The 16071-nt window shown below is 40.5% G+C and overlaps 1 protein-coding gene across 3 annotated transcripts in view; it reads left to right on the top strand.

Moving 5' to 3' along the window:
- ATRN (attractin) overlaps positions 1 to 16071 on the top strand; it is a 156938-nt gene that overhangs the window by 15530 nt on the left and 125337 nt on the right. For all 3 annotated transcript variants that reach the window (XM_053671406.1, XM_037147756.2, XM_053671407.1), the window contains exons 2-3: positions 11900 to 11983; positions 15717 to 15830. In XM_053671406.1, the coding sequence (XP_053527381.1) occupies positions 11900 to 11983; positions 15717 to 15830 (198 nt within the window). The remainder of the gene's footprint in view (positions 1 to 11899; positions 11984 to 15716; positions 15831 to 16071) is intronic.

The raw sequence follows: 16071 nt of genomic DNA, 5'->3' as shown, positions 1-16071 counted from the left end.
TTACAGATGTCCTCCATTTTCCTTCTCCTTTGTCCCCCTTCCACCCAGCTCTTGCCACCACCCTAGGAATGGAATATTTTGTTATCATTTTTGTTACTATTGTCTTCATAACATTAAATAATATTTAGCTCATGAGCATCTGTGGTTGTCTGGGCAGCCCAGCTCATCTCTCCTGAACCTACCTGTGTGGGTCTAGGCTGGAACTTGGCTGGACTCACTGGGGGTAGGGTGGGGTATCACAACTGTCTCATCTTTCTTAGACCAGAGACTTAGCTGAGTCTGATGTCGTGGTGATGGCAGAGTTGCAGAAGCAGATTTGTTTTCTCATATATTGGATTTATCTAGGAGATCTTCCTAAATTTTTGTGTTAGTATGGATTCTCCTGTTTCCTGTGTTCATAATCATGCTGCCCATAAATTTTGACAGTTGACTTCTGATCTGTATACTTCGTGTTTCTTTTTCTTGTCTATTTTCTCCCCGTACTTGACCGTTTGCTCATTTGCAAATTCTGTCTTTTTCTGGCCTCTAAAAATCAGAGTACCCCAGGACACACTCTGTGTATCTGCACCCAGCCCTCTTCTGTGTCTGCACCTCATATTCAGGTGTTTGTCTTAGTCCCAGGACTTTGAACACTGAAGTGGAATCCTTGCTTTTTACCCCAAGCCTGTTCAGTTCCCAGTTTCCTCAGCACAGGCTAAAGACCCAGGTGTTTTCCTTACATATGCTTTTTTCCTTATCTCAAAACTGTCCTCAAATGCTGACTATTTAACCACTAAAATTTAGCTAAGAATTGGCTGCTGTTTTTTTTCCCCTCCTTCTATAGGTAGGGGCCAGATTGTGTATGTCTTTCTATTCTTAAATAATCATAAAAAAATCCTGAAAAGCTTAAGGTGGTATACACAAATAAAAGGTGTTAGAGGGCTAGCAGGAGTTGGAGTGAAATGTCAGTTTCCTTAAGCTTCTTTATCCTTACTAATCACTTCTTCTGTCCTTTCATTGCTGTATACTTATATGGACTTTTTGAAAGGAGTGTAGTTACAAGGAGTTGGGTGCCAAAGGGTTGGTTTTTGGTTTAATGTAGTCCCATTTTGTGCTTTTTTTTTTTTTTTGGTCGAATATTCAGGGCCTTGGGAGAGATTCTGGTTATTGGATACACAAGAAAGCATATACTAGATACGGGAAAATGTGCGTGGGTGGCCGTGTTTGCTTTCCAGGAAGAGATGGGGAACATGGTATGAATAAAAGCACAGTGGAGATGAGAATGGGCATGGAGCAGTTGGGGAACAGTGATGGGAACTGGCTTCCCAGGGTGACAGGGAGGATTGACATTCTTAGTAGTCAGAATGTCATCATCAGGAGTCAGAACTTCATTCCACAGTCTGTGCAGAGTCATTGTAAACACTTGACAAGGGTAGGAACACAGTGACATAGGTCCTTTAGGAATGTTGTTCTGGCTGTGGGGTGCTTAGTTGATTTTGTGGGCAGTTCATGGGAGCTGTGACAGTAGCCAGAGTCTGTGGCTGTAAGGCTACTATGAACTGTTTGTACTTGGGGTAGAGCATAGCTGTAGCAGTGGGAATGGAGATGAAGGGATGAATCGAAGGAAGCCTTTGATGGTCATTTCATTATAAATTGGTCATGCATTTGGCACAGGAGATAAAATGGAAGAAGAAGCTAACGAAGGTTACACCTTTTAAGCCTGGGAGAATGGGGCTGTTTTATCATTTCAGGTGGGTGGTAGTTGATGGGAAGAGATATTCCCCCATAAGGTTAATATAAATTATTTGTTAAAGATGTGTCTGGAAACCTAGAGGAAACAGGACACACAGGGCAGAGCCAACTGTAGCTCATGTCAGAGCCATACTTTTTGGCTCCTGGTTTCTTTGCAGTCTTGAGTTTTGTTGGTTCTGGAACTTCCAGTTTTTGCTGTTGCACTGCCCTTTTCTGCTGTGAGTTTTTGTTGCTGTTTAGAAAAATCATTATATGGCTATTTAAGGGGGTGCTTTACATAAATTATTGGACTCCCATGGTTCTTGAACCAAACTAGGCATTCACAAGGCACCTCTTCTTCTGAGGTGATAGATTTTCAGTGTTTTGAACAAAGATTCCACCTCCAGTTCATAAGCTTCTGGAATGCTCTTCTCTCCAGACTGTCATAGATACATTGTAGGGATTTACCCTGGACGTTTTTTGTAGTAAATTTTGTTCGTAATAAGAGCTTAAAACTTTTTATTGCTGTGAAACTTTGCTGGAACTTTATTAGGCAGCAAACATTATGTCGACATCTATGAAGTTTAAGGCAGTGGAGAAAAAGAAGTAAATGCAGTATATCATTGAAAAAGTTTTGATAGTCTAGTGGGCAGAGATAATTCCTCTGTGTCCATGATAATCAGACCATATGATAAGTCTGAACATGAAAGGCAACATTCAGCTCAGTATAAAAATCACTGGACATGGTTCCCAGTGTCCCAAAGGACATTTGAACTGAGGTGCAAAAGGGTGGTTAGGAGTTTATTTACTCAGTAAACAAGAGGAGGGGTGAAGAGAAGGTAGTTTAGACAGAGAAGTCAGGATGGGCGAAGGCATGGGGACTTGCGGGCAGGTGAGTTGAGGGAGGGGACTGACATTCAGTTCTGCTGCAGTGTGGGCTGCTCAGTCTGGGGAGCAGTGGCTGGAGATGGCTCAGGAGGGGTGAGCTGGGGTTGGATTGTGATGGACCTTTCGTGCAGTGTTAAGGCAAGGGTTTCTAAGCAGGTTTTGAGGGGGATGACAGGTGGGTCTGTAGAGAACTGGCCAGATCAGGGAACTGGGCTGATCCAGCTCCCTGATTGTTACAGGAGACCAAGCTTAGATGAGGAGAATTTGAACTAGGGCATTGACAGTGGCAGTGGGGATAGAAGGGAGAAGATGAGTGGTTCTGTAGGCTGAACAAATGGGTGAGGCAAAGGAAGAGTTCATAAAGTTTGAAAGATAGAGTAGATGATGACAAAATGGTGAAAAAAAGCAAGAGGTAAAGAAGGGGATTTAATTAATGCCTACAATTTATGAGATAGGGAATATGTGTCTAGCTTTGTGTTGGAAATACAGCTTGGGCATTATCAGCATACAGATGGAAGTTGAAGCCGGAAGTGCGGATGAGATTACCTCTAGGGGATCATGGAGAACTGGATCCAGGACAGCTCTGGTTGAGCAAAGGAATTGTCCCTTTTATTGAGTCCTTGAAGGTAGATGATTTATTATTTTTTTAATATGAGGAAGTGCATTGTCTGTTTATTTAATTATCATCATGGATGGGTGTAGTAGGGTATCCTAAACATTAAAGTGTACAACACTCATTTGTAATGTTATATTATTTATCATACTGTAGATGTATAGATGTATTATTTAAAAAATAGGACAAATGCTGTTACATTTTAGGGCTTATTAGTATGAATAAATTTTCATGAACTTTTTTCATTACATTTGGATTTTAAGAAATAAGAATTAAACTTTTCTGACTAAAGGTGAAACTTTGGAATTATTTTTAGCATTTTTGCCAAAAATTTAGCCACTTACTTTAATACCTAGAAAATTCCAAGATTGTTCGTGGAAGATTTGTTCTCAATTTGAAGTATGTATTAGAATCATTTGAGGAGCTTTTAAAGGTCCCAGTGCAATGCGGGGTTCCACAGAGACTGGTGTGTATCGAGGCTCCATTACTTGTCATTTGTGTTTTTTAGAGCTCTGTGGGTGGTATTGATGTGTTCTCCGCTGAGAACCCTTTACCAGTGGCTTGTGTGGGGGCCTTGTGAGTGTATTTTGTTTCTTGATCCTGTTGGTAACTTCTCCGCTTAGAGCTGTGACAGCAGAGGCCAGACAGAATGCCTGCAAGTTTATTTTTCCAGCCACCACAGTGAGACCATTTGAATCTCTGTGTGAAATTAAATTATAAAAAAATTCAGTAGCAAGTTAGTCTAGGCTCAGAGCACCGAGGACTGGTTAAATAAAATATGGTATGTCCACACAGTGGAGTACTGTAGATGAAGTAGCTGTAAAAAGGAACTGGGACTCTACAGGGTCCAGCACAAATAACGCCCCTCTTTATTCCGAAATCTTTTATTACAAAATCATAAGCATGTACTTCTGTAACATAACAATATCTCTCTGCAGCACACCATATGACATTTTAGGTGAAATGTTCAAGTTAAAACTATAAATTATTACGCTCACATTATTACCGTACCAACCACGCTCAAGCAGACCTCACTTCTGCCAGACCCTGTATGTTGTGTGGTCATCTCGAAAATATATGGTTCAGTGAAAAAAGGAGCAGAACAGTGGTATTGTATGCTCTGTTTTTCAAAGAAAGGGATCTACACACACACACACACACACACACACACACACTACAAAACAAACTGCTGGGGAAATCTCTGTTTCTATCAATGGTAGAATAGCTTTTTCTTTTCTTATCTTTTTTAAAAGATTTTATTTATTTTTAGAGAGAGGGGAAGGGAAGGAGAAAGAGAGGGATAGAAACATTAGCGTGTGGTTGTCTCTCACGTGCCCCACACTGGGGACCTGGCCTGCATCCCAGGCATGTGCCTTAGACTGGGAGTCAAACCAGCGACCCTCTGATTCGCAGGCAGAATAACTTTTTCTATGCCAGCGGTTCAGCTGAAAACAAGTAGAAAAACAGGGAAGTTTTTTTTTTTTAATCTTTTGGAAGTCTTTGGACATTGAGCAAGGCAAACAGCAAGGACTTGAGAAACCAACATTTTGGAGCGAAGAAAAGCTCAGGGTGGTAAAATCAACTTTTGGTACAGCCTTTCTCATGGAGTGATTGGCTAGTTTGAAATATGCAGCCAAGAAGTTGAGCAGAAAATCGTGGCAAAGAAGCTGAGATTCTGAGCAGAGTTTTTGGTGATCATGTCGAGTTAGGGGTCTAATTGGAGTTCATGACCGGCAAAGGAAGGAGACCGAAAACATCCCGGGCTTTTCATTGGGAGCACTAAAGGACAGGCTACACCCCATGCCTAAGGGTGAACTCAGAATAGATCAGCTCTCGTAAAGGCTGAAGCCTAGCCTTCAAATCACCTTTAATCCTTGTTTGGATTAAGGAGATTTACTGCATGCTAGAAGCAAGTGTAAATGTTCTCTCGAGGAAGACACCATCAACAATTGATTCAAATTGTATAGTTTTTCTATGTTCAGTGATAATATGTGATATGTATTTGTATCAATTGTATATATTATATATTATATTTGTAGCATAATAAATACTTGTAAAACTTAGTCTGCATTCAATACAATAACCAGATGTGTAAAAATAAAAAAACTGACTAAAATTTAGAGAGAAAACGGTAATTGAAATAGATTCATAGGGAGATTTCCAGTGCAGATGAGATTGCACACACCCACTTTTCCCTGCTAAGTCTCACTCTAAGCCCTGGGATTGATGCAGAGGACAACCAAAGGCTGGTGAATGGTGAAAGGCTGTAAGAGGGTAAGCTGGTTTGGGATCATGGGACTGGAAGGACAGCATAGTCATAGGACATCTTACAGACCCACACTGAACAGAAGAAGGCCACCTAGACCGGTATTTCTGACCTTCCTGCCTAGCATCCAGGTGGGCTCGTGCCTCCCCTGAATCAAATGGGAGTCCCCCTGAAGACATTGTGCAAGCCTGGCAACATTGTCAGGGCTGATCAGTGGGAGCCCCACTGAATGTGTGCCAAGAAGAAGCACTCTCCTTTTCCCCTGCAAAAAGGACACAGCGACAGGTGTCCTATCCGGGAAAGCGTCTTTGGCCCTGTGGGCCTGAGAGTCTTCTCAGAGAAGCTACCCAGAGACCCAGGGGCAGGTGGGTGGAACCGGCAGGAGGGACCCAGCTATAGTAAGTGGCACATTCTGGGAAGCCTCCGTTGTCCCTGAGGGCTCAAGACTTGGCCTTTCACTCTCTGAGACACTGTGAAGCTGGGGTGGGGGCACCCTGGGGCTCTCACGCCCCTTTCCCACCACGAGATAACTTGGCAGCCTGACTTGGGGAAACTTCTTCCACTCCCTCAAGCAGCACCAGCAGGACCAGTGGGAGCCCAGTGACACCCAGATAAACAAAGCAAGCCAAATAATACCACAGAGGCTCTGAAAATTACCCTGCCATTAGAGTAATAGACCAGAAGAGTAGGCCAAGACCCACATGTTAAAACTAAACAGGGTGGCTACCTGTTACAATAAAAAAAAAACTGGAATGCTCTATGTTAGTGACTTATAACATAGTAGAAAAATGTTCAAGATGTAGAAAATCACTTGTCATGCCAGTAACGAAGGAAACCGCAACTTGAATCACAGAAGAAGCTATCAGCAGCACTGGCTGGTGTAGCTCAGTGGATCGAGTGAGAGCCTGTGAAATAAGGGATCGCAGTTCAATTCCCAGTCAGGGTACATGCCTGGGTTGCAGGCCAGTTCCCAGCTGGGGACACACGAGAGGCAACCATACATTGATTTTTTCTCCCTCTCTCCTTCCCTTCCCCTCTAAAGATAAATGAATAAAATCTTTAAAAAAAAAGCTATCAGCAAATACCAACATGAGAAGAATCAGATGTTGGAATTTTCTGACAAGGATTTTAAAGCTAGTATCACAAAAATGCTTCATGATCAATTAAAAATTATCTTAAATAAAAGTACAAAATCTCAACAGAGAATCAAATAAAATTATTTAGAACCATAATAGTAATGAAATTACAAAGGACCAAATGGAAATTTTAAAATTGAAAAATACTGTAACAAACTCACTAAATGAGTTTAATAGTAGAGTGATAATGACAGAGGGTAGAATCAGTAAACTTGAGAACAGAACAGTAGAATTTACCCAATATAAACAACAGAGAGAAAACAGAATAGAAAAAAAAGATCTGAGCAACAAAAGATCTAACATTCATTTAATTGGAGTCCCCTAAGGAAAGGAAAAATTGGGTGGGATTGAAAGATTATTTGCAAGAAATCATGGCTGGAAATTTACCAAATTTGGCAAAAGAAACCCACAGGTGGAAATTAAAAGGCACAGATACAAGGTTAATATATAGAAGTGAGTTGCTTTCCTATATACAAGCAATGAAGAAGTGGAATTTGAAATTAAAAATGCATTACCATTTATGTTAGCAGCCCCCCCAATGAAATACTTAGGTATAGGCCTGACAAAACATGTACAAAATCTGTATGAGGAAAGCTACAAAACTGATGACTAAAATTAAAGAACTAAATAAATGAGAAGAGATATTTCCTGTTTATGGATAGGAAAACTCATTATTGTCAAGATACCCCACTTTGATCTATAAGTTAAACACAATCCCAAGCATAATTCCAGCAAGTTGTTTTATGGATATCGACAAACTGATCCTGAAGATTGTATGAAGAGGCAGAACCTGGAATAGCCAGCATAAGACTGAAGGTGAAGAACAAAGTCAGGAGACTGACACTACCCGACTTCAAGACTTAGCTGTAAAGCTACAGGTAATCAGGACAATGTGGTAGCGGTGAGTGAATAAACTAATAGGTTGGTGGAACTTAACAGAGCCCAGAAACTAAAGGCAAATAAAAGTTATTTTACCTACAGGGAAGCCCAGTTCAAACGACAGATGTCTTCCCTGAAACCGTGGGATCAGGAAAGTGGCACAATATTTTTTAAATGCTGAAACAAAAGGAATTCTGTATCCAGCAAAAACTGTCCCTCAAAATTAAAAGGAAATAAAAACATTCTCAAATGATGGAAAACTAAAAGAATTTGTTGCCAGCAGGTCTACCCTTAAAGAATGGCTAACAGAAGTTCTTTAACAGATAAGAAATGAGAAAGGGATGCATCTTAGAGCACCAGCAAAGAAGGAATGGTGGGGAAAGCAGAAATATGGATGTGTACAATACCAGACTCTTTCTCCTCCTGAGATTTAGCAGATCTGTTGATTGAATCAAAAAATATAAAACCATTGATGCTAAAAATGATATTTAAAATTGGGAAGATAAAGCATTTAAATGGAAGTGAGGTTTCCACACTCCACTCAAAGGAGTGAAATGGCATTACCAGTAATTATGAGTCACCTATGTATAGTCTGATTCCTGGTGTAACCACCAAGGGAACTATACAGAAGATAAAAGCAATATAAATTAATTAAGGTAGAATCTTAAAAAGTGTTCAAGTGACCCCCCCCCCAGGAAGGCAAAATGCGAGAAACAGAAGAGTGAGAACCATTGAAACATGTAAAACAAGTAATATGTCTAACGATGCTGTAAAACTTGACCTGAAATTTTACGTTGATACTCCTGGCCTTCCCCTTTCAAACCTTTCTAAATTTCCAGTAACCACTTGTTGCTCATTCACTAGAACACAGGGGATTTCAACTTCAAAACTGGTAAAATTTAATAGAAACAACACCTAATACACAGAGGGGATGTGGAGAATAGAATATTTTCACATATTGCAGGTGCAAATGTGAATTGTTACAGCCTTTTGGAAAATAAATTTGGCAGCCTAGGTAACAATTAAAATTCATATTCCTTTTGGCCCAGCCACTTCCTCCCAAGATTCTGTTCCTAGAAATAGAAGCACAAGTGAAGCCGCTTGTATAGGGGTGTTTACTGCAGCAAAGTGCAGAATGCCAACCGGCTGAAAACACAATGTTAGTAGGAGAAAGGCAGAGACAAAAACGCTATCTCAGAGGTTGGATTATTATGCTCCATGAAAAAGGATGAATTTCATGGTCTTGTGAGTATGAAGGAAAATATTTAAGAATGCTTGTTAGTGGTTAAATGTTCATCTCGGCTGGAGGTAGGTGAGTGTACCTGGGAAGAATGTTCTTTAGTTGACAACAACAACAAAAAAAGCCTGTGATGACACTTACTTCACAGGTAATGACCTGTGAAATTATGTAAAAGATGAAAGATTTATACGATCTGTAGAGAAACCAGAGTATTATGTAAATGTACATGTGTAATGATGCTCAGTAAACATTTTAAATAAAAATAACCTAGAAATAACCTATTTCTTTTTCTAAAAGTGTTGCTTCTTTGCAAATATCTGAATATATCCATGTGAAGTCCACAGAAATTCTTAGGAGCAAAACAAGCATAATAGGAAGCCATAAAATCTCTGAGGTAGGAGAGCCTAACAGAAGGAATGAAAGAAATGCACGCCCATGTTCGTTCTTGCTCTCTTTCTCTCCAGCAGCAACCAGAGGGAGATTTAATCACCCATAAAACTGGGGTGGTCTCTTTGGTTGGCTGGTGTTGCTCTTCAGGGGCCTTTGCCTTGCTTCAATTGGTCGTTCTTGGTGTTGGCTTTGTGTTCAGGCTGCAGTACTTCCAGCCGTAAAATCCAACTACAGCAAAGTCCACAGGGAGAAGAAGAATGTTCTCTCTGCATGTCCGTCGTAGGGAGGGTTTCTTGGATGCGTTTGCTGAGATTGAGTTTGGGGTACAGGTTGGTTATCACAACTGTGAGGGGAAGGGGTTGGAAGCAGAACTGGGCAAAAGAAGAGCTTTAATGCAGGCCTGATCAAGGGGAGCTCTGGAGCAGGGATTGCTCCTCATGGTTGTTCACGTTGGATTGAGATGTCCCAGCCTTTGCGTCTGCTCCGGTGCGGGCTGCCTTGGGCAGGCAGCTGCTGAAGGAACAGGCGACAGCTGCAGGCCATCTGATGGCCGTGCTGCCTACTGCCGCTAGAGCAGGTCCTTCCTGGAGGGGGAGATCTAGGTGGCACATCTCTGTCTACCATGCTGTCTTTAAGAATCAGAAAATATTTCCCAGCAGTCCTTGATCAACTTCCCCTACATTTAAGTATTAGATTACATGTTGTAACAAAGACTAACAATGACCCTTCATAGTCTTTCTCTGCCTCTAGTAAAGCAAGTCCTGGTTTTCATTGGATACATGGTCGTCTGAGATAATGGCTTCATTTCTCAGCCTCTGTATTTAGATTTGTCTAACTTTTGGATAATGGTTAAGTTGAATTGTCAAGTTCACCTTGGGATATATGCCTGTTCCTGCTGGGTGGAATGTGGGGAAGACAGCTGGAGTTTGAGCAGCCATCTTGGGTTACGAGGTGGAAACCACCTGTAGAGGATGACAGAGCAACAAGACAGAAGAATATTAGGTCCCCCCCCCTTTTTTTAACTGATGTTTGAATACAGTTGTCTCCACTTTTCCCTGCCGTACACACGCCCCCCTCCCACCTCCAGTCCCAAAATATTAGGTTCTTGATGATCATGGAAATGCTCTGGGTTGCTTATCTTTGGACTTAATTTCTCAGTTAAGCCATTACTGTGTAGATTCTTCTGTCAGTTGCATAAGAGCCTAATCTTAACTGATACACATTTCTAATTAATTTTTGGCAGAGAACACAAGAGACCATGATTGGCTCAGACTAACATTTTGGAGGTGGAATAGATGTTGGGGAGTGAGACACAGAGACTTTTGTATCAGTTAAGTGTAGCGGAGGGAGAGAAGGGCAAGGAAGTCAAGGGGTTTGGGGGGCATGTTAATTGTGATAGACCGCAGGATCTTAACTAGGGAACTGGAGAGTGAAATGTGTGGGTGTCAGGGGATGGACATGGAGAAGTGCTAGTTTAGTGGGTTGGAGGTCCTCATGGGGATATCGACTCACTGGGAAGGAGGAAAAAGGCTAAATGTTCTGCAGATCAAGAAGATGGCAGTCTGCACAGGAGCATAGGACACCTAAAATGAAGATTTTGATGGCAGTGCTGTTACTGGTAATGACCTAGAGGCATGAGTAACTAAAGTGGGGTGGAGGAAAGATTGTTAATGATGAAATTAAGAAGTAGAGAGTCTGGGTTTTGGATGGAACATCTTGGGTGTTGATGTAGTTAAGTGGAAGGCCGTGAACTTGTTGCTGACGTCTTCAGTGGGTGAGGAGAAGTGACTGAGATCTCAGTAGGTGTCTGAGAAAGTGAGGGAGGCTGATCCAGAAGAGAGCACGTGTTTCAGAGAGGCTGATGTTGTCGATAGAAGGGGGAGGAAAAATGACCTGGAAACAGCAATGAGGAAAGAAACAACATCCTTCTTAAATAATAAAAATTTCTGTGTAACAAAATATACTAGACAGAGAGTATAAAGAAAAAAAGTAAACTGAGTGAATAAATTTTTAGTACATTTAACATACAACCTGCAACTCCTTAACATAAAAAGAACGTCTAAACATTAATTTGAAAAGGCAATTTGGTCCCAAAGTGGTCAAAGAATATAGAATCTAAATTCACAGAGGGGGAAATGCAAATGAATAGAACAGTTGAGAAGGTTCAGACATTAGCGCTAGTACCAGTGAAAATATTAATGAAATACTAGGATATGCTTGTCTTAATGGAAAGACCTCAACATACTGCTGAACTTCAAGCTTGGCATGAGCGTGGCAAGACAGGTGCTGATGCACACTGTCCATGCAGGGTTCGAGATCGCCCCTTCAGAAGCAGCAGCCTCAATGGCTGTGATGGATCTCTTGTGTGTTGCGGCATCTGATATGCTCACCCATCACAGTTATGCTGTCTGTAGTGCTGTTGTATCAAATACGTGTAACTGTTACTGTGTGACCTTATTTTTAAAAACCAACTCATATTTATAAGTAAGTTCTTGTGTCCATTTTTGTGGTACAAAGTACAATTTTCCCATCTTATCTGGAAATATTTAGATATGTTTTTTGTTCATTGTGTTAGTTTTAGTGTATTTGTCTCCCTAAGTGTGTGTACTTGTTTCATCTATATTTGTGTAATCTGAATGTAACTGTCCGGTTATTTTCTTCTGTTTATGTATCAGTCGTATGCACTAGTATACTCACTGTGCTTAACTTGGATTGTATTGAGAATGAAGAAAGATAATATTAATATGTAATATTTTGATGGGTTTTTTAAATTTCAGACTAACTGGATCTTCTGGGTTTATAACGGATGGACCTGGAAATTACAAATACAAGACGAAGTGCACATGGCTCGTCGAAGGACTGTAAGTAGGAAAGGCCGATTTAATTTAATTTCTTTCAGGATAGAGCTCAGTGTGACATTATTTTTCCTATAAGTAAAATGATCAGTCTGTAGCATAAAGTACTTAAAATATTTTCTTGTTTGGTAACTTCTTAGTTTGTAAGTAAATTTGATTTTATTTTTCTGAATTTCATTGTTACTTAACAAAGAAATTTGCGTTTGATTTAAAGCTGCAGATGAATTACACACACCAGAAATGTATATTTCAATTGTACTAATTAAAAAACTGTTGAGTATTTTGAATGGTTTACTTGAAGCATTAGACAGTTAAAACATCGTGTCATTTTTTCTGAGTGCCCTTTTTTACTGGGGGGCGGGGGAGTCAGAACAGTCGTTGTTGCCCGGACTGCCCCTGCCCTGGGCGCCCGTGGCCCCGCGGCTGCGGGCCTTCTTGTTCTTGCCTTCAGCACACTCACAAAGTAACGTTTCTCAGACTTTTTGGTCTAAGGACCCTGTTACACTGTTAAATGTACAGAATTCCAAATAATTTTTTGTGTGTGTTTACCATATTAAAATTAAAACTAAGAAATATTTAATTTACTTTAAAAGCAACAATAATAAACCCATGTGTTAGCACAAATGATGTATTTTATGAAAAAAGAAACCCTGTACTTAGAAATGGTTAGTGAGAAGAATGACGACAGTGCTTTACGTTTTTATAAATCTCTTCTCTGGATTTGTAGAAGGCAGTTAGTTGGATTGTCATATTCTCTTCTGCATTCACTTTGTTACCGTATGTTACTGGTAGAAGTATGTGAAGAAAATTAGGCTTCACTTAATATGTAGTAGGAAGAGGGGAGGGGCTTTCATAGCCCTTTGAAATAATTGTGGATGGTGTTTGGTACTATTCCAAAACTGGACAAGGGGTAATTGCTTAAAAGTAAATTGTAGTGTGGAATCAGAAACAATATGAATGAACTTTTGGAATTTGTTACATTAAAATTAATTCATTTTCTTGTACTTTGAATGGATCTTTAACCTGCATAAAGGTGCATTGTTTTTGTAACATGATATGTGGGACATTTGGAAAATATTGGTTCACTGAATTATGCAGATCTCCCAAATGGTGATATATTTCATTATATAATATAAAAAAATATATCACACTGGGCCGTGGTCAGGTAGCTCAGTTGGTTAGAGTGTCATCCTAATACTCCAATTTTACAGGTTCAGTCCCCGCTCAGGGCACATAGAAGAATCAACTAAAGAATGCATAAATAGGTGGAGCAACAAAAATAGGTGTTTCTCTCTCTCTCTCTCCCAGCGTCCCCTTCCCTCCATCCCTCCAGCCTTCCCCCTCTTCCTTTCTCTCTCTAAAATCACTTTAAAAAATCACATTAGTTAGTATCACCACCAGTCTCATCAGAAGTTTTAAATACTGGAAAGTTGTCTTTGGTTGGCAGATCCCAGCTTTTCAGAGTTCTCATTATTGCCTGAAACTTCTATTTTATCTTTGGTAACAAGTACTGCCAGTTGTTTTCTTTGAAGTGACAGGCTTACTTTGTTCATTTTCAAGAAAATATCGGTCATATATCCAGGTCTGAAAAACCATAATTTTTCAGTTGTTCTTTCAAGTAAAGATGAGAAACGGTGTTCTAAAAGAAAAGCAACAAGGTCAGCTCACAACTCTAGCAATTGCAGAAGTGATTTTCCTTGAGACCATTGTACTTTGTGAGGTGGCAGAAGTGCTTTATGCAGACTTCCCGTCTTGTCATGCAGAATATTAAAAAGATGTGCACTATTAATAAAATTAGTAATTTTTACCATCTAATAGAGATATCCTTACATGAAATTGTCATTTTTTCCTCCTTTTTCTATGAGGAACTGGTGGTGAAGAATGACAGTGATGACTAGTACCCTTTGGTGCTTCACCCACCATTGCTTTTGTGCCATTAGTAAATGCCAGCATGACGATAAGGCACATGATAACTTAGTATTAATTGTTGTGAACAGTCGTGACCTGGTGGGCCCCTAAAAGGGTCTCAGGGCCCCCGGCGTTCTGTGGACACGACTCTGAGAACTCGTAGTCTGTCTGCCCTTTCTGTTGTATCAGTTCTCTCCCGTCTGGTGTCCTTCTTCACTGTTGCTTTGCATGTGATCTCAGTGGTTGCTTCTCCCAGCCTCACCAGTAAATGATTTCTCCCTCCTCTTATCCTCACATTCGGTCTATTAAGTTCTGGCCAGTTTCCCTCTAGAATATCCCCAAACCCATTCACATTCTCCTTTTCACATTGATCTCTGCAATTAGTGTAAGAACCACCACCCTTATCTTCCTGGGCCCCTGTAATAGCCTTGAAATTGGCCTTTTGATTTTCACCCTTACCTACCTCTCACTTCTCATTTCATGTGGTTCCCTAATTTGCTGTCGGGCATGCTGATTTTCTTCATATTGCTCCAATACATGAAGTCATAACTTCTTTCATCCCCAGACTTTATGATGGTGCTCTTTCCTCTGTCTAAAACATTGTTTTCAAGCCTTTCATGTGGCTTGTCACTTGTCATTCTACTCTCCTCCAGAGCCTTCTGGGGTGTTTCCTCGGAACAGAATATGTTGTACCACCATATTCTGTTTCCTTTAATTTCTTCACAGTGGTCATCACCATCTGAGTTAACTTGTTTATGTATTTATTTAGTTGTTTGCTTAGAGAAGTTAGTTAGACAAATAAGTGTGAGGTAGAGGAAAAGTCTAGGCTGGAGACATATAATTAGACATCAGCAGGAACTAAATGGTGTTGCTAATTCCAAGAGCTTTATGGGTGGAGTGTTTGAGCTGAAGCCAGGCTGGAGAATGAAGTGGTAAGGGGATAAGAGGCAGTGGAGAAAGCAGAGTCTTCTGTCGAGGTTCATTCTAGAGGAGAAGGGGATAGGACGGGGTAATAGCTAGAAGGAGAGTCGGGATCTGAAGTTTTTAGCGTTTTGTGGGTTTTTTGGTAAAATGTGTGATGCTTAGGGAGATTAAAATGTGGATGTGGAAGTTCCAGAACAGAGGGAGATGGTAAATATTTGAGAGACAGAAGGAAGAGAAGGTGGGTGTATGTTTTGGGAAATGGGAATTTGAGAGATTCTGGGGCGATTTTCCAGAGCAGGGAGGTGGGACCGAATGGGTTGAAGTAGTAATTGAGAGTAACAGTTATGGAGGGAGAGAGTTGGTCATAGGACTGCGGGCAGAACTGAAGGGCTGTTTGAGGGTGAACAGTGACCAGTACTGGAACTAGCCTTGTCCATGGTGTGACTTTTTTCTGGCACGGCTTAGTTTTCTTTGGATTCAGTCTAAGGCAAAGCAGGCAACTGTTTTCCTCTAGACCAAGGCTTTTGGCCAGTTAGTTCTATGAAAAGTCAGAGGGGCAGGTGAGTGTAGAGAATTGGCAGCTATGTGTATGAAATGGTGTAGTATGGGATCTTCAGTTGAATAAGGAAGTGCAGAAATGGAGGAGCTAATGGATTGGTTCAGAGGCTGTTAATAAATGGCCCCAGTATAGACCGTAAGGCCCAAAGAGGCATAGACCTATCTATTTCGTTTATCATTGCATGTTTAGTGGTCTCTTGCACATATGTAAATACTAAGTAAATCTTTGACAAACCAATGAATATTGTTCACTATTAATTTTTCTCTCTGTAAATTCTTTAAAAATCTAGCTATATATTTTTTCAAATGTTTAATAGTTATGATTATTATAAATTACTTTTTTTTCCAGGCCAAATAAAATAATGAGACTTCGTTTCAATCATTTTGCTACAGAATGTAGTTGGGACCATTTATATGTGTATGACGGGGACTCAATTTATGCACCACTAATTGCTGCCTTTAGGTAAGCTCACTCATATAAGTAGTTAATCATATGGTTTCTGAATTCAAATGTATATCTCCTAGATTGCATTCTTACTGACTCACCTTTATTATCCCTTAACGCATTATTTCATGGAAAGTACTAGTTCTGGAGGCCTGACTTGGTTTCCTGTAGCTACTGGGTAAGTTTCTGGGCAGAGCACTTGACCTCTCCTTTCAGTTTCCTGCTCTGTCCAGTCGTGGTAGGGGTGTCGTCCATCTGC

The sequence above is a fragment of the Artibeus jamaicensis genome, unplaced genomic scaffold (assembly GCF_021234435.1).
Source record: "Artibeus jamaicensis isolate MK-2021 breed Jamaican fruit bat unplaced genomic scaffold, CSHL_Jam_final contig_685, whole genome shotgun sequence".
NCBI lineage: Eukaryota > Metazoa > Chordata > Mammalia > Chiroptera > Phyllostomidae > Artibeus > Artibeus jamaicensis.
The sequence above is the reverse complement of the archived record's forward strand: the minus strand, read 5'-3'. Positions and strand labels throughout refer to the sequence as shown.